At 54.6% G+C, this 17922-nt stretch overlaps 1 protein-coding gene across 1 annotated transcript; it reads right to left on the bottom strand.

The window, feature by feature from the left end:
- Positions 1-3246: 3246 nt before the first annotated feature.
- LOC146428988 (uncharacterized) lies at positions 3247-17617 on the bottom strand. Its single transcript, XM_085078876.1, is given in 27 exon segments — positions 3247-3316; positions 3943-4058; positions 4215-4379; positions 4693-4767; positions 5000-5122; positions 5365-5571; positions 5741-5855; positions 6004-6095; positions 6287-6364; positions 6725-6781; positions 7063-7548; positions 11212-11323; positions 11717-11826; positions 11985-12126; positions 12354-12419; positions 12705-12770; positions 13397-13512; positions 13669-13833; positions 14147-14221; positions 14456-14578; positions 14729-14775; positions 14778-15027; positions 15172-15286; positions 15435-15526; positions 15717-15794; positions 16155-16211; positions 16493-17617. Coding segments are annotated over 27 exon segments (3453 nt in total). The 5' UTR covers positions 16748-17617.
- Between the last annotated feature and the right edge of the window lie 305 nt (positions 17618-17922).

Here is a 17922-nt window from a genome sequence, read left to right as displayed (position 1 = left end):
CATCTCCTTTTCCCATACCTACAATTCTTTTGCCAGTTGTCCTCAAACAATGTGGGGTGATTTTTGAACACTGGAGGAAGAGCAGTCACTTCAATTGGGTTTCATGGCCCATCAAGGCACATTCCATTCAAAGGCATACAAGAGTTTACTTTCAGTTTCAAAGGTGATGCAGAAAAAAGCGTCCTTAACATCCACAAAAATGAACCACTCATCAAATTCCTTAATTGGGCTTAAAGGTACATAAGGACTTGCTGCCACCGGGCCTAAGTCTCACATTATTTCATTGATAGCTCTGCGATCTTGTATGTGGTTCCTTTACTGGCAGGAGAGGAGTCACATTGTCACCAATATTACGTTAGGGATCCATGTTGCAAAATTTAGCAACTCATTAACAATTCATTTAGCAATTCATTCTTCTAACCCTCTCCCAGCTTCTAATTTCATAGGATATTGTTTCTGCCTAACAGGTCTTGTGTCAGGCTCCAGCTGGATCCTCACTGGTTCCGCTACTTTTGATTTCCCTGGAATTCTGCTGGTCCACACCAACAGAGTGACAGTGCTTTCCACCTTGTCTGGGATTCCCTCTATTGCATTTGGTTGCATTTTAATGACATAAAAACCTGAGCCTCCCGGGCTTTATTTTCAGAAACACATAGTTGTGTTTGCCCATTTTCAAATATTACTTATGGATTTAATCTACTTAAGATATCTCTTCCTAACAAAGGCATTGGGCATTCAGGCATATATAGAAACTGATGTGTTAACCACTGCCTACCTATCTTGAATTTTAAGGGTTGGAAAAATGGCAGATTTTCGGTTTTCCCAGAGGCAGCAATGACATTTACAGAAGAAGTAAGTGCAATGGAAATGCTGATGGCATTTGGGACAGTGATGGTCCCATTCCCTCCAGCTGTCCCCAGCAGTGCCCATGTGGTCCCCTGCCATTTAGCAGCCAAACGAACAAAGAGAGTTCAGCTTTTGTACTGAAAATTCTATCTGGGAAAAAATAAAAATAATAAAAAGACTGAAAATGTGGACGAATTAGCGCTGTTATCAAAAAACAGTAAGAAAAAACTAAAATTTTAATTTTAGTATTAGGGATTAGGCATTCTTTATTGCAATTGCAAATGTACAGGGGATTGCTGCACATGGTGTACATGCTGAGTACAGGAAAAGCTCCTGTTTAAATATTATATTTTACATCATATTCATAACTTTTCTCAGAAAAAACATCCATATGATAATCATTACCCAAAAGTAATGAACATACATTCCCTCCCCTTAACATATGCATTCTTCTGCCCTGGGAGTGTCTTTGGTGGTCTGTGATGGTCAGTGAACCCATAGTCATATCTGACCACCTGGTGAACTGGTACTTCTTTGCAAGTGAGGAGAAAAGTTGGCACAGCTGGCCTAGTTATTTAATTTGTGAGTCCTTAGATCAACGCACTGTAGTTTTTTTACTCCCTTGCTTGGTAAATGTTTATCCTACTTTTGCTGGTGTGGTTCCACACACCAGTGACTTTGCAAAATGAGCATAGTATTAACACACTAGGAGCAAGCAATCCTTCATCTGGCAATAGCATGAGAATCAAGAAATCAATAATCAGTGGGAGATAGAACATTAATTAATGAAGAGAATGATGTAATTTATAGGCAACGAGCATTAATTGCATTGCTAAAAATACATCGTGAAAAGTTTAGAAAGTGGCTGTGCATGATGAGTGGAGCTGTTCTCCTGCACCCCAGTGCTGGGAATAAAGTAATACCCGATTCCTACTACTAAAAATATTGTTAGACAGTTTGATTCATCCCAATGTTTTCAGTGACAGTGGGAAAAGGCCTGTATTCTTCAGGTTTTTTATTAACTTAATACAATGAAGAAGTTATTTCTCTGATGGCCATTGTCACACTTTTCTCTCTGCTGAGGAGAAGTCCCTGGTGGAGCACTGAGTTCCCAGTCCTGTGCAGCTACTTGGGGGCTGTCGATGTCCGGCGGGGCTGAAGCGGCTTTGGTGCCCAGGAGACGTGTCGGGGGGCTGTGCCTGGCTGGTGCTCCCGTGAGGAGGCAAGGCCTGGGGGTGAGTGGCACAGGTGAACCCCTACTTCCAAGGGGAAACCCCCATCTGGGGCAGCTCTGCCAGCCCAGAACGGCGGCAGCAGCGGCACCTGCCTGGCTAGAGACCCCCAGAGCCCAGGTGTAGACCCAGCAGACAACCAGTGTCTTCTTCCCCCTGATCCCAATGTCCTGACAGGGCCACACCTGGAACATCTTGGGTCCCGATCACCATAGGACATGGGTCATCACAGTCCCTGGAGATGTGTCCAACACTGCTCAGCAGATGGGTCACTTTGGGCTGGGAAGGAGAGAGCAGCTGGCTGCAATGTGGGGCCCAATTCAGCATCCCCGAGTAATCCACCCAGCCCAGCTCTCCCAGCACAGATTCACCCAGGATAATCAGCATCACCCTGCCATTACACATTACACATGCTATATCCCTGTCTTCACCATCCTACCTTGTTGGGGAGGGTCATGAATCCCTGTGGAAATGCCTTGGTCCGTGAAGAGTCCTGAATGGGTGGCAGTGTGGCACTGCTGCTCTGATTGTCCCCATAGCTCTGCAGCAAACAGGGGATGCTTCCATGGACCACTGGCCTCCTGTGGGGTGAGGCAGAGGATACTCAGTGCCCAGCCCTGTGGCATCATGCGCTTCACCCTGCTGTGCCAGGGAGGGGACAGGTGGTGCTGCCTGAGCAGCCATGTCCCTCCCAGAACCACTCCCCTTGCGGCAGGAGACCCAAGCCCATCCTACACAGGGAGGAGCCGTCCTTGCAGCTACGGCCAGACTACCCTGAACGCTGGGAGCTGGGGATGTGTCCTCAGGGCCTTTACCTTTGCCTGTGCTGTGGGTCCTTGCTGGGAGACAGCGGCTGCAAGTATGGGAGTGTCTTGGGATACCTGAGGAGGGCAGAGTCACAGGTGGGTGACAGAGAACAAACAACCTGTTCCTGCTTGAGGCAGCACCCCAAAACCCACAAGATTGCACCCATGGCACCCTGCTGTCTGCAGCCCTTGTGATGAATCCCCACACCCGCTGCTGATGGGCAGAGCTGCAGAGGGGGCTCTGCACATGACACCCTCCCACGCAGACACTCTCAGCCCTGTGCCCAGCACAGCAGGTCACTGCTGGCACCCATCTCCCCCCATCCACACCCCTCTGCTGTCCCCCAATGCACTGATGCTACTCACTGGCCAGGAACCTGCATGTTGAGCATGCGGTCACAGGACAGGCAAGTGAAAGGGACTGGCAGCTGCCTAAGGAGGGCGAGAGAAGAGGGCTGGCTGAGCTCCTGGGGCCACAGCCCTGTGCACAAAGGCAGCTCGCTGGCAGAAGCCATGAGGTGCGAGGAACGTCACTGCAGGGAGTCACAGCATTTGCAGGGCAAACTGTGGGCTGTCCAGCCTGTTTCTCCACATCCCCAGCCCACTGGCTGATGCCAGGTGAAGGACACAGGTGCCCAAGCCATCATCCCAACCTGCCCTTGCACTGCTTTCAGCCTTTCTCCAGCACTAATGCCCTCCGTGCACCTGGCCAGGAGCACAGGGCAGGACCCAGCTCAGGGACACTGTGTGTCACACCCATGCCTGGCAGGATGGGTTGCCATCTCCCGCCCTGGCTTCTGGCAGCCTTTGCACACACACCCCCATTTCCTTTTGGGAGGGCTCCATCCTGCAGTTGTGCCCTCCTTGTGCCTCCTCTCTGGTGTGGAACCTGCTGCTGGTGGAAGGGGAAGGTGCAGCTGCTTCATCGTTATCCCCATGGTTGGTTTGGCAGCTAAATTGGTCCCATGGCAGGGGACCACATGGGCACTGCTGGGGACATCTGGAGGGAATGGGACCATCGCTGTCCCCAGTGCCATCAGCATCTCCATTGCACTCACTTCTTAATCCCAGCACCGCTGTCACCCCCCATCATCTTCTGCTCAAGCTCCTCAATGCTCCTCTTCAACATCTCCTCCATCTGGTTAGTGAAGGCCTCCAGCTCCAGGCGATCCAGCTGTGAATAGGTGCACAGCCTCAGCCAGCTGCCCCAGGATGGCACATGGATGTCTCCAGGGAAGAGCCAGGAGAGGGATCCTCAGAGGGATGCTGCCTCAGGCTGTCAAGTCCCAAAGGTGCCAGTTTCTCACAGTGGGGATGAGGTACCCCTCACCTTCTCTTCCACCACAACGCTGAGCTGCTGCTGCACCTCATTCCAGTGCTGCTTCTGGCCTGAAATCTGGCTCTGCAGCTCCTGCATTCTCCCATGCAACCGCTCCATGTTCTCTTCAAACTGGTTGCAATTCACTTTGTTGCCCAAGGCAGCTTTGTCTGCCTTCTAGCAGAGGGGGAATGCATGAGAGATGTGGACAAAGGGTTGAAGAACAACAGGCTGGGCCAGCACATGTCAGGGATGGAGAGAGCAGTGCTCACTCCCGGCCATTGTGCCCCTTCCAGAATGCTGTGGCCTCATTTGCCCCATCGCCCCGGTGAGGTTGATCCCACCATCTGAAGGGTGAGGGAACACCACGTGGTCTGGAAATCCTCCCTCCCCTGGGCCAGTTCTGCCACCCAGTCCCCAATGGACAGGGGGCAATTGTCACCCTGCCCAGGACCCTGTGGGCTGGCACAGAGGCCCCTTGAGACTTTACCACATCCATTGCTGCCAACATATCCTGCTCATCTGCTTTCTCTTTCTGCAGCTTCTCCAGGAACTGGAACAGCATCTTTCAGCACAGAAAGGAACCCATGACACCACAGCAGGCTTGGGGCTATCTCCTGGGGCACTCCCCAGGAGCAGGGAGCACACCCTGCTCCCCCTACCCCAAAACCTTGAGGAAAGGCACTTGGAAGCAGCACAGGGCTGAAATCAGGTCGGCAAGAGGAAAGGTTCCTTGTGGGCCCCTGCCTGCATTCGGCCTGGGGGTTTCTCTGACCCCACAGGATTCAGCCACACACCTCAATTGATTTCTGGTTGTGTTGTGAGTCCCTCTGGAGACTCCCTGAGATGAAGCTGAGTTTCTCACCATCCCATTGACTCTGTACAACTGTGGCATCCATGTGATGCCTCAGCCCATTGTCCTGCTCAAAGGAGGAAGAACATTTAGTGCTCCACACGGACAGACCTGTGTTACCCAGCCAATGGCCATGAACCTTCTTTGTTAATAGGACATTTGCAACAAGGCTTCAATTTCTGTCCATGCTGTTGCCTGGTCCAGGCCAATCTGGGGCAGTTTTGGGCTCCCCCACATTACAGCACAGCACAGCCAGCTGTGGGACCCCATCAGCCTCCTCCCCAGTCCCCCATGCTGCCAACTGCCTACCTGGCCCCACTTCCTCATCATCTTCTCCAGCTTGCCCACAGCCATCTGCCATGACTCCAGGGAGTCCACCTGCTCCTGGAGTTTCTCACAGCGGTGGAGGAGCTCCCCCAAATGCACGTTGATGTCGAAGGTACATTTGGTGCAGTCTCCCTTTTTCTTCTCCTGCTCCTCTTGTATGTTTCCTACTAACTTGGCTATCTGAATCAGCTGCAGGAAGTCCAGAATGAATCAGCTCAAAGATGGGATGAATGGAATGAACAGTCCTGGGTGCTGAGGGGCTCGGTGGCCCCAGCAAGTAAGGGAATATGGCCAGGAGCCCCACCAGGGCTACTGAACCGAGCCAGCAGGTGGTTGCAGTGCTCCTCCAGGACATCACCTGCTCGTTCAGCTGGTTTGCTGTCTCAGTCACCAGCTGCTCCAGCATGGCATTCCTCATCTCCTGCTGCTCTTCCATCTTCTGCAGCTCTTGCTTTGTCTCCTGCAGCAATGCTCTGGCCAGCAAGATGGGGGCAAGGGCAGGCTTAGCCTCCACAGTGTTGCTCAGGCAGTGTCCTTATGCCTCCCAAACCAGGATGCTCCCAGACCCTCTGGGCTCCCTTGCAGCCACACAGAGTATGAAACACACTCCTGTCCTCTTACTCAAGTCGCTGAGTTATTTCCTCGCTGCTCTCCTCTTTCCATTCAGCTAAATCTTCCCTCAGCTTTTGAATTTCCTCCTCCAGATTCTTCACCTAGGTAAGGCAGTGACAGTACAGTGAAGGCACAGACCTCATGTTGTCCCAGCCTGGGGGCCTTTCAGCTCCACGGAACACCCCAGGGCCCCCATTCTTTTTCCCCAGCTCCGCACTCCAAACCTTGGGCTCACAGAGCCACTCTGAAGCTCCCCATGAGAGCCCAAAGGTGACACCATCCCATAGCTCACCAAGGCAGATAACTCTTTGATCTTCTCTGACTGATGGGACTGTGTCATCTTTATCTTGTCAATCTCCTCGCGGAAATCCTGGGAGAGAGACATGGCCTAGTAGGTACAGGCAGTGTGGCTCTACCTATGGGGCAAGTCCGTGGGGACCCACAGGACCTTGACCCCTGCTATGGTATGTTCAGCATGGGGGGACAGTGCAGGGCCTGGCACAGTCAGGCTGGCCAGCCCTGCAGGCAGCACTCTCCATGCACCCAGCAGGGCCAGAGCCAAGGGCACTGGCTGCTGTCTCAGGCCCACAGCTTGCTGCCAGCAGCAGTTCGCCTCATGCCACTCCTCCTGGAAGTTCTTCGTTTGTGCCATGGAGGATTATAGGAGAAAGTGGTGTCAGAGACGAATCCCTGAAGAATGTCTGTGGGGAACACGACCTTCACCACAGACCTGCAACTCCTGGCTGTTCATGATGTTCTCTGATGCACTTGTGATTCCATCAAGATCCTCATGAAGAGAGAAACAGTCCAAGAAAGAGGGATGTCAGAGGGGATGCCCAGGGCAGCACTGCAGCAGGCAGCCCATGGCACTGCCAGGTCAGCAGGGAGAGTCCCTGTGCCACCTGCCCCAGCCTGGCTCAGGGCCAGAGCACTGAAGCTCATCCAGATGGCAATGAGCTGCTGCCAGTGGCTCAACCTCTGCCTGGGCAGTGAGGGCAGTGCCCAGCACTGCTGAGGAAAGCGTAGGGGCTGGTGGGGCAGCACGAGGAGGCTGGGAAGAGCCTCTACCTTGCGCATGTGTTTCTTGTAGACTTCCATCTCTTTCTTAATTTCTTTCACTTCAGCGGCCACATCAGCAAGTGAGGGGCCACTCAGCTGGCCTGTCCAGGGTTTCTCAGTGGTCAGGTACTGCACATCCAGGTGCCCCAGCACGGCCTGCAGCAGTTTTCTCATGGCTGCAAAATGGACAGCCCCCTTCTGGGGCATCCTAATGGCAAGATCCAGCAGCTGGGAGAGGCTGAGTGTGTCCAGGGGTGTTGCCATGTTTGCACACACTCTGTCCCTGGTGGGACACAAGCTTTCATGCCCAGCTGTGTCTGCCCAGGGATGAGCAAGAGGATTATGAATAGGGAAGAGAAAAAGTGAGAAGGAAGAAGGGAAAAGGGTGATAAAATGGATGACTACAAGGGATGATAAAAGGGATGGGCAAAAGGAATGGGCAAAAGGGATGATAAATTGGATAAGTAGGCAGAAGGGTCCTTCTTCCTTTCCTGTCTGGGAAAGGACTGGAGCCTGTGCTTTTCACGGCCCCCTTCATCACAATTCCCGTTGCCAGGCAATGCACCCCACTCCACCCCCAGGAGCCAGTGCATCACAGACTCATGAAGTCATGCAGTCATGGAATGGCTTGGGCTGGAAGAGACCTCAAACATCATCTCTTTCCATTCCCTTGCCACAGGCAGGAACACCTTCCACTAGACCAGGTTGCTCCATGTTCCCATTCAGCCTGGCCCTGGACTCTTTCAGGAATGGGGCAGACGCAATTTCTTTGCACAACCTGTGCCTAGGCATCACCACCCTTGCAGGGAAGAATTTCTTCCCAATACCCAACCTAACCCTGCCGTCCTTTTGTATGAAGCCATTCATTACCCCTCATCCTGTCATTCTAGGCCCTTGTGGAAAGTCCCTCTCCTTTTGGAGCCCCTTGAGTTATTGAAAAGCGCTTGAAAGTCTCACAGGACAGTAGAGGCCTCACTATTTTGCTTTTAATCACTTTAAGACTTGAGTTGCAACCAAGCTAGTTCCTGATCTGCTGAGGCAGTGTCCTGTTCTGTGGCATCTCATGTTCTTGCTTTCTTCTTGCATCATGGAGTAGGCAATAAGCCTGCCTTTGCTGTGCAGGTGAACTGTCAGTGTGAGTTGCCATGGGCCGGGCACAGGAACAACCACAAAGCCCCAGATGAAGTCCAAAGGGTACATCTATGTTTGCTTCCTCACCAAGTGAGGGTTCCCCAAAGCAGCTCCTGGGCAGAGGCCACGGGCAGGGCCACTGGCCCCACAGAGCTCAGTCCCTGTGAGAGAATGGCCAAACCTGGATTTCAGACATTGGCCACAAAACTCTGTGGTTTTGGCACAGCAAACCCAAAGCCTGGTTTGGAGCATCCATGGGAATCAACCTTTGCCACTGAAGCAGTGGGGTGCTGTTCCTCATGCTGGAGGTGCAGGAGGAGCCCCGTGAGCACTTGGCTGAGCTATAGGGTTGTTGAGGCATAAACTCCTTTCTCCTCTGGAGTTCAGAGCAAAGAGTCTCCCTGGGTGAAGCCTTTGTACAACTTCCTCCAAGTTAGGTTTGATGTCAGTGTGACAGTCCAGAAAGAAGCCAATGAAATTTCTCCTGCCAATGTCCCCAAGACTGTAAGGGAAATAAAACAAAGTTCTTCCCTTCAACACCCACTGTCCACCCCCCAGCTGCCCCCTTCTGAAACACGCTCTGTTTACCCCTAGTCCTTCCTGCTTCAAAGCTCCACAGCAGCAATGTTCCCATGAAGGGATACAGAGCTGACTTAGGAGCCAGAGAAGGAAATAAACCATAGAGGACTCTCAAATCCCCTTTCAAGGACTGGGAAACCTGAAAACATGGAAAGGGAATATATTTCCTGCATCCTGACCTTGCTGGCCATCTTCTGCTCTTTCTCTGTCACACACATGGATATGGGAGATTCCTGCAACTCCTCTGTGGCACATCTCCTGAGCTTTAAAGTCTTTAATCACTATTGCCTCAGTTTGTTTTTTCACCATTCATAAGGTATTTTCCTTATCCCTACTTTGTTGTTGCAGTGTCATTTGTCCCAGCACAGCACAGACACTCACTCCTCTGTGCTCGGGTGCATCTGTCCCTTCCCCTAGGACACGTTGCCGCTCTGCAGCTGTGGGGAAGCTCTGGCCCATGTGGGTTCCCCATGTCCCTGTGTTCCCCCACCTAGGGAGTTGCTCTTGCCCGGAATGGGCAAACACACTCAGGCCCACCCACAGGGCCTTGCTGGCCCTGGGCAGGATCAGCCTCAGGCTGCAGGACACATCAGGGGTGCTTGGCTGGAAAGCAACTCTGCAGAGAGGGCCTGAGAGGCAGCTCTGGGCAAGGACCTGCCAGCCCCACAGGAGGAAAACCACTGGGCCAGCCCCTAATGCTGCCCCTCGAGAAAGGAAGAGGGGATGAAGCTGACAAATGAGTTTGGAATCTCCCAGTGCAGAGATTAAGGGACAACTGCACTTGGGGGCTGGGGCCAGCCCTCAGGCGTGGTTCCAAGCGGCTCCTGAGTTGGCATCAGGGCTGCCTACAAGGATGTCAGCCCACATCCAAGGTCAGCAGCACCAGCAGTGCCAGCCAGGCGCCATTGGGATCTGCCTGTGGCTTCCCAGCCCCTCAGGGCCACAGCCTCTGCAATGCCCAGGGTCTGAGTGCAGCTGGAGCTGCTCCTGGTGCCAGACCAAGCTCCAGATACTCAGAGCTGCTCCTGGTGCCACAGCAGGCCCCAGATCCTCAGAGCTGCTCCTGGTGCCACAGCAGGCCCCAGATCCTCAGAGCTGCTCCTGGTGCCACAGCAGGCCCCAGATTCTCGGAACTGCCCTGCAGGCGCCATGGGAGCAGCACCAGCCTCAAGACCTGGCCCCAGAGTACAATCTGCTCAGCCTGGTGGCAGAGCCACAGCAGGAGTGTTGGAGGTTAACATTTTTCCTTTTGTTTTCTCTTAGGGAATTTCGTCCCATCTGTTGCTAAGAGGCAAAAGATGTGCCCAAGGTTGGGACGGGGTGGGGAAAGAGAGTACATGGCTTCACTTCTCTGAGGGCTTTGTCTTGAGGGGGCAGAGATCCCATGAGCCAGGGGAAAGGGCTGACGGCAACTCCTAACTCACTTGCTGTCTTGACATTAGAAGGGAGAGTCAAGCTGCTGCTTCCTGTGAGAGTTCACTGCCATTTCCAGAGCCCAGCTCTGTACTATCTCTTCCTTACTGGGGGTGAGCTTTTGCTTGTTAGAGCAGCCGTTGAACTGGGACCTTACTAACCCCCGATCTGACTAGGAAGGACTTTCACCATCCACTTGGGTGCCTCAGGGGAAACCTGGGACCCTCACCCTCTTCGCCCTCCCAGAGTGTGTGTCTCCCCGGCTGCCTGCCGCAGCTGCTGTGGAGAAGCCCGGCTGCCACTCCTTAGCTCTGCCGCTTTACTGCTGCCGCCTCAGGCTTACTTCTGTTACACTGTAACCCCGCACTCCCAGCCGGGATACAGTGCGGCTCCTGCCACAGCTGCGGAGTTTCTGCCACCTCTTGCTCACTACCCGGGGCGAGCCACCCCCTGCCGCCCCAGCCGCTGGCCCAAGGCTCTGGCTGCAGCCCTTCCCGCCATTATCGCGTGAGGGAGAGACGCGGCTGCCCTCGCGCCACAGCGCCCCCTGCCGGCGCGGGGAATCAGCGCACCTGCCCTGCGAGCCGGGAGCCAACAGCGCCCCTGCCGGCCGAGACTGGCACTGCACAGGGCAGGGAGCCGCGCAGCGCGGAGCTGTTCTGGTTTGTGGTTGGGTTGGTGTTGCTGCTTGTTTGCTTCGTTATAAGTGCTAGTTAAGAACTGCTGTTCCTTTCCCCAGATCTTTGCCTGAAAGCACTTTGATTCCAAAGGTATAATAATTCAGACTCCTATCTATTCTAAGGGAGGTTTCTGCCTTCCTTAACAGACACCTGGTTTTTCAAACTGAGACAAGGCAGGGAGGGAGCATAAGGAGCAGCAGGGAGCCTGGGGAAGAGAGAGGCTGGTGAGACAAGGTTCTGCCTGTAATTTTAAGGTTTTTAATTCACTTAACAGAGCTAAAAAGTCATGCTTCTGATGGTCACTGCCACAGCCTTTTCTCTCTGCTGACAAGATGTCCCTGGTTGAGCACCGTACACTGAGTCCTGTGCAGCTACTTGGGGGCTGTCGATGTCCGGCGAGGCGGAAGTGGCTGGACAAGCCCCAGTGCCCAGGAGACGTGACAGGGGGCTGTGCCTGGCCGGGGCTCCTGTGAGGCAGCAGGGCCTGGGGGTGGGGGGCACGGGTGAACCCCCACTTCCCAGGGGCAGCCCTGCCTGGAGCAGCTCTCCCAGCCCAGAACAGGGCAGCAGCAGCAGCACCTGCCCAGCCAGAGACCCCCCAGGGCCCAGGTGCTGGGCTGACCCACCAGCACACAAGCTCTTGTCCAAAACTGGCTACGGCTGTTCCCCCACCTTACACTAGCACCAACACTAGTCACCCCATCCTACAGTGCTCCTGCTCTATCCTGCTTCTGCTACTTCCACACCAGCCCAGATCCCAAACCCCCATCCCACCCTGCTCAGGTCTGCATACAGAAACCTGCTTGCCTTGCCCCATACCCAGGAGACAATCAGTTACATTTACCCCCTGAGCCCCCTACCCTGACAGGGCCACACCTGGAACATCCTGGGTCCTGATCACCACAGGAAGTTGGACATCACGGCCGCTGGAGATGTGTCCACCACTGCCCAGCAGCTGGGCCACTTTGGGCTGGGAAGGAGAGAGCAGTTGGGTGCAATGTGGGGCCCAATTCAGCATCCCCCAGTAATCCTCCCCACCCAGCTCTCCCCGGGGAATCTGAAGACATACTCAGCATCACTCTGCCAGCCTACATGGCACATGCCATGCCCCTACCTTCACCATCCTACCTTGATGGGGAGGGTCACGAGTCCCTGCAGAAATGCCCTGGTCTGGGGGGAATCCTGAATGGGTGGCAGTGTGAAAGTCCTGCTCTGATGGTCCCCATAGCTCTGTGGCACACGGGGGACCCTGCCATGGGCCACCGGCCTCCTGTGGGGTGAGGCAGAGGATACTCAGTGACCAGCCCTGTGGCATCATGCGCTTCACCCTGCTGTGCCAGGGAGGGGACAGGTGGTGCTGCCCGAGGAGCCATGTCCCTCCCAGAACCACTCCCCTTGCGGCAGGAGACCCAAGCCCATCCTACACAGGGAGGAGCCGTCCTTTCTGTGGCCAGACTACCCTGAATGCTAGGAGCTGGGGATGTCCAGGGCCCCTACCTTTGCCTGTGCTGTGGCTCCTTGCTGGGGGACAGCGGCTGCAAGTATGGGAGTGTCTTGGGGTACCTGGGGAGGGCAGAGTCACAGGTGGGTGACAGAGAACAAACAACCTGCTTGAGGCAGCACCCCAAATCCCACAAGATTGCACCCATGGCATCCTGCTGCCTGCAGCCCTGGTGATGAATCCCCACACCCGCTGCTGATGGGCAGAGCTGCAGAGGGGGCTCTGCACATGACACCCTCCCAAGCAGACACTCTCAGCCCTGTGCCCAGCACAGCAGGTCACTGCTGGCACCCATCTCCCCCCATCCACACCCCTCTGCTGTCCCCCGATGCACTGATGCTACTCACTGGCCAGGAACCTGCATGTTGAGCATGCGGTCACAGGACAGGCAGGTGAAAGGGACTGGCAGCTGCCTAAGGAGGGTGAGAGAAGAGGGCTGGGTGAGCTCCTGGGGCCACAGCCCTGTGCACAAAGGCAGCTCACTGGCAGCAGCCATGAGGTGCCAGGAATGTCACTGCAGGGAGTCACAGCGTTTGCAGGGCAAACTGTGGGCTGTCCAGCCTGTTTCTCCTCATCCCCAGCCCGCTGGCTGATGCCAGGTGAAGGACACAGGTGCCCAAGCCATCATCCCAACCTGCCCTTGCACTGCTTTCAGCCTTTCTCCAGCACTAATGCCCTCCGTGCACCTGGCCAGGAGCACAGGGCAGGACCCAGCTCAGGGACACTGTGTGTCACACCCATGCCTGGCAGGATGGGTTCCCATCTCCCTCCCCGGCTTCTGGCAGCCTTTGCACACACACCCCCATTTCCTTTTGGGAGGGCTCCATCCTGCAGTTGTGCCCTCCTTGTGCCTCCTCTCTGGTGTGGAACCTGCTGCTGGTGGAAGGGGAAGGTGCAGCTGCTTCATCGTTATCCCCATGGTTGGTTTGGCAGCTAAATTGGTCCCATGGCAGGGGACCACATGGGCACTGCTGGGGACAGCTGGAGGGAATGGGACCATCGCTGTCCCCAGTGCCATCAGCATCTCCATTGCACTCACTTCTTAATCCCAGCACCGCTGTCACCCCCCATCATCTTCTGCTCAAGCTCCTCAATGCTCCTCTTCAACATCTCCTCCATCTGGTTAGTGAAGGCCTCCAGCTCCAGGCGATCCAGCTGTGAATAGGTGCACAGCCTCAGCCAGCTGCCCCAGGATGGCAGATGGATGTCTCCAGGGAAGAGCCAGGAGAGGGATCCTCAGAGGGATGCTGCCTCAGGCTGTCAAGTCCCAAAGGTGCCAGTTTCTCACAGTGGGGATGAGGTACCCCTCACCTTCTCTTCCACCACAATGCTGAGCTGCTGCTGCACCTCATTCCAGTGCTGCTTCTGGCCTGAAATCTGGCTCTGCAGCTCCTGCATTCTCCCATGCAACCGCTCCATGTTCTCTTCAAACTGGTTGCAATTCACTTTGTTGCCCAAGGCAGCTTTGTCTGCCTTCTGGCAGAGGGGAAAGGCAGGAGAGATGTGGACAAAGTGTTGAAGAGCAACAGGCTAGGCCAGCACATGTCAGGAATGAAGGGAGCAGTGCTCACTCCCGGCCATTGTGCCCCTTCCAGAATGCTGTGACCCCGTTTGCCCCATCACCCCGGTGAGGTTGATCCCACCATCTGAAGGGTGAGGGAACACCACATGGTCTGGAAATCCTCCCTCCCCTGGGCCAGTTCTGCCACCCAGTCCCCAATGGACAGGGGGCATTTGTCACCCTGCCCAGGACCCTGTGGGCTGGCACAGAGGCCCCTTGAGACTTTACCCCATCCATTGCTGTCAACATATCCTGCTCATCTGCTTTCTCCTTCTGCAGCTTCTCCAGGGACTGGAACAGCATCTTTCAGCACAGAAAGGAACCAATGACACCACAGCAGGCTTGGGGCTATCTCCTGGGGCACTGCCCAGGAGCGGGGAGCACACCCTGCTCCCCCTACCCCAAAACTTCGAGGAAAGGCACTTGGAAGCAGCACAGGGCTGAGATCAGGTCGGCAGGGGTAAAGGTTCCTCGTGGTCCCCTGCCTGGATGCGGCCTGGGGATTTCTCTGACCCCACAGGAGTTTCAGCCACACACCTCAATTGATTTCTGGTTTTGTTGTGAGTCCTTCTGGAGACTCCCTGAGATGAAGCTGAGTTTCTCATATTCCGTTCCCATCTGTAAAACTGTGGCATCCACGTGATGCCTCAGCCCACTGTCCTGCTCAAAGGAGGAAGAACATTTAGTGCTCCACACGGACAGACCTGTGTTACCCAGCCAATGGCCATGAACCTTCTTTGTTAATAGGACATTTGCAACAAGGCTTCAATTTCTGTCCATGCTGTTGCCTGGTCCAGGCCAATCTGGGACAGTTTTGGGCTCCCCCACATTACAGCACAGCACAGCCAGCTGTGGGATCCCATCAGCCTCCTCCCCAGTCCCCCATGTTGCCAACTGCCTACCTGGCCCCACTTCCTTATCATTTTCTCTAGCTTGCCCACAGCCATCTGCCATGACTCCAGGGAGTCCACCTGCTCCTGGAGTTTCTCACAGCGCTGTAGAAGCTCCCCCAAATGCATGTTGATGTTGAAGTTGCATTTGGTGCAGTGTGCCTTTGCCCTCTCCTGCTCCTCATACATTTTCTCCACTACCTCCCCTATCTCAGTTAGCTGCAAAAAGGGCAGATGGAATCAGCTCAGAGATGAGATGAATGTAATGAAGTGCTGGGTGCTGTGGGGCTCAGTGGCCAGGAGCCCCACCAGGGCTACTGAACCGAGCCAGCAGGTGGTTGCAGTGCTCCTCCAGGACATCACCTGCTCGTTCAGCTGGTTTGCTGTCTCAGTCACCAGCTGCTCCAGCATGGCATTCCTCATCTCCTGCTGCTCTTCCATCTTCTGCAGCTCTTGCTTTGTCTCCTGCAGCAATGCTCTGGCCAGCAAGATGGGGGCAAGGGCAGGCTTAGCCTCCACAGTGTTGCTCAGGCAGTGTCCTTATGCCTCCCAAACCAGGATGCTCCCAGACCCTCTGGGCTCCCTTGCAGCCCCACAGAGTATGAAACACACTCCTGTCCTCTTACTCAAGTCGCTGAGAGATCTCGTCACTGCTCTCCTCTTTCCATTCGGCTATATCCTCCCTCAGCTTTTGAATTTCCTCCTCCAGATTCTTCACCTGGGTAAGGCAGTGACAGTACAGTGAAGGCACAGACCTCATGTTGTCCCAGCCTGGGGGCCCTTCAGCTCCATGGAACACCCCAGGGCCCCTATCTTTTTCCCTAGCTCCGCACTCCAAACCTTGGGCTCACAGAGCCACTCTGAAGTTCCCCATGAGAGCCCAAAGGTGACACCATCCCATAGCTCACCAAGGCAGATAACTCTCTGATCTTCTCTGACATGCGGGACTGAGTTAACTTTATCTTGTCAATCTCCTCGCGGAAATCCTGGGAGAGAGACATGGCCTAGTAGGTACAGGCAGTGTGGCTCTACCTATGGGGCAAGTCCGTGGGGACCCACAGGACCTTGACCCCTGCTATGGTATGTTCAGCATGGGGGGACAGTGCAGGGCCTGGCACAGTCAGGCTGGCCAGCCCTGCAGGCAGCACTCTCCATGCACCCAGCAGGGCCAGATCCAAGGGCACTGGCTGCTGTCTCAGGCCCACAGCTTGCTGCCAGCAGCAGTTCGCCTCATGCCACTCCTCCTGGAAGTTCTTCGTTTGTGCCATGGAGGATTATAGGAGAAAGTGGTGTCAGAGACGAATCCCTGAAGAATGTCTGTGGGGAACACGACCTTCACCACAGACCTGTGACTCCTGGCTGTTCATGATGTTCTCTGATGCACTTGTGATTCCATCAAGATCCTCATGAAGAGAGAAACAGTCCAAGAAAGAGGGATGTCAGAGGGGATGCCCAGGACAGCACTGCAGCAGGCAGCCCATGGCACTGCCAGGTCAGCAGGGAGAGCCCCTGTGCCACCTGCCCCAGCCTGGCTCAGGGCCAGAGCACTGAAGCTCATCCAGATGGCAAAGAGCTGCTGCCAGTGGCTCAACCTCTGCCTGGGCAGTGAGGGCAGTGCCCAGCACTGCTGAGGAAAGCGTAGGGGCTGGTGGGGCAGCATGAGGAGGCTGGGAAGAGCCTCTACCTTGCGCATGTGTTTCTTGTAGACTTCCATCTCCTTCTTAATTTCTTTCACTTCAGCGGCCACATCAGCAAGTGAGGGGCCACTCAGCTGGCCTGTCCAGGGTTTCTCAGTGGTCAGGTACTGCACATCCAGGTGCCCCAGCATGGCCTGCAGCAGTTTTCTCATGGCTGCAAAATGGACAGCCCCCTTCTGGGGCATCCTAATGGCAAGATCCAGCAGCTGGGAGAGGCTGAGTGTGTCCAGGGGTGTTGCCATGTTTGCACACACTCTGTCCCTGGTGGGACACAAGCTTTCATGCCCAGCTGTGTCTGCCCAGGGATGAGCAAGAGGATTATGAATAGTGTAGAGAAAAAGTGAGAAGGAAGAAGGGAAAAGGGTGATAAAATGGATGACTACAAGGGATGATAAAAGGGATGGGCAAAAGGAATGGGCAAAAGGGATGATAAATTGGATAAGTAGGCAGAAGGGTCCTTCTTCCTTTCCTGTCTGGGAAAGGACTGGAGCCTGTGCTTTTCACGGCCCCCTTCATCACAATTCCCGTTGCCAGGCAATGCACCCCACTCCACCCCCAGGAGCCAGTGCATCACAGACTCATGATGTCATGCAGTCATGGAATGGCTTGGGCTGGAAGAGACCTCAAACATCATCTCTTTCCATTCCCCTGCCATAGGCAGGAACACCATCCACTAGACCAGGTTGCTCCATGTTCCCATTCAGCCTGGCCCTGGACTCTTTCAGGAATTGGGCAGACGCAATTTCTTTGCACAACCTGTGCCTAGGCATCACCACCCTTGCAGGGAAGAATTTCTTCCCAATACCCAACCTAACCCTGCCGTCCTTTTGTATGAAGCCATTCATTACCCCTCATCCTGTCATTCTAGGCCCTTGTGGAAAGTCCCTCTCCTTTTGGAGCCCCTTGAGTTATTGAAAAGCGCTTGAAAGTCTCACAGGACAGTAGAGGCCTCACTATTTTGCTTTTAATCACTTTAAGACTTGAGTTGCAACCAAGCTAGTTCCTGATCTGCTGAGGCAGTGTCCTGTTCTGTGGCATCTCATGTTCTTGCTTTCTTCTTGCATCATGGAGTAGGCAATAAGCCTGCCTTTGCTGTGCAGGTGAACTGTCAGTGTGAGTTGCCATGGGCTGGGCACAGGAACAACCACAAAGCCCCAGATGAAGTCCAAAGGGTACATCTATGTTTGCTTCCTCACCAAGTGAGGGTTCCCCAAAGCAGCTCCTGGGCAGAGGCCACGGGCAGGGCCACTGGCCCCACAGAGCTCAGTCCCTGTGAGAGAATGGCCAAACCTGGATTTCAGACATTGGCCACAAAACTCTGTGGTTTTGGCACAGCAAACCCAAGGCCTGGTTTGGAGCTTCCATGGGAATCAACCTTTGCCACTGAAGCAGTGGGGTGCTGTTCCTCATGCTGGAG

Source organism: Lichenostomus cassidix, chromosome 19 (genome assembly GCF_008360975.1).
Source record: "Lichenostomus cassidix isolate B80296 chromosome 19, HeHo_3.0, whole genome shotgun sequence".
Taxonomy (NCBI): Eukaryota; Metazoa; Chordata; class Aves; order Passeriformes; family Meliphagidae; genus Lichenostomus; species Lichenostomus cassidix.
Note: the sequence above shows the minus strand (reverse complement) of the source record. Positions and strands in the feature narration are given on the sequence as shown.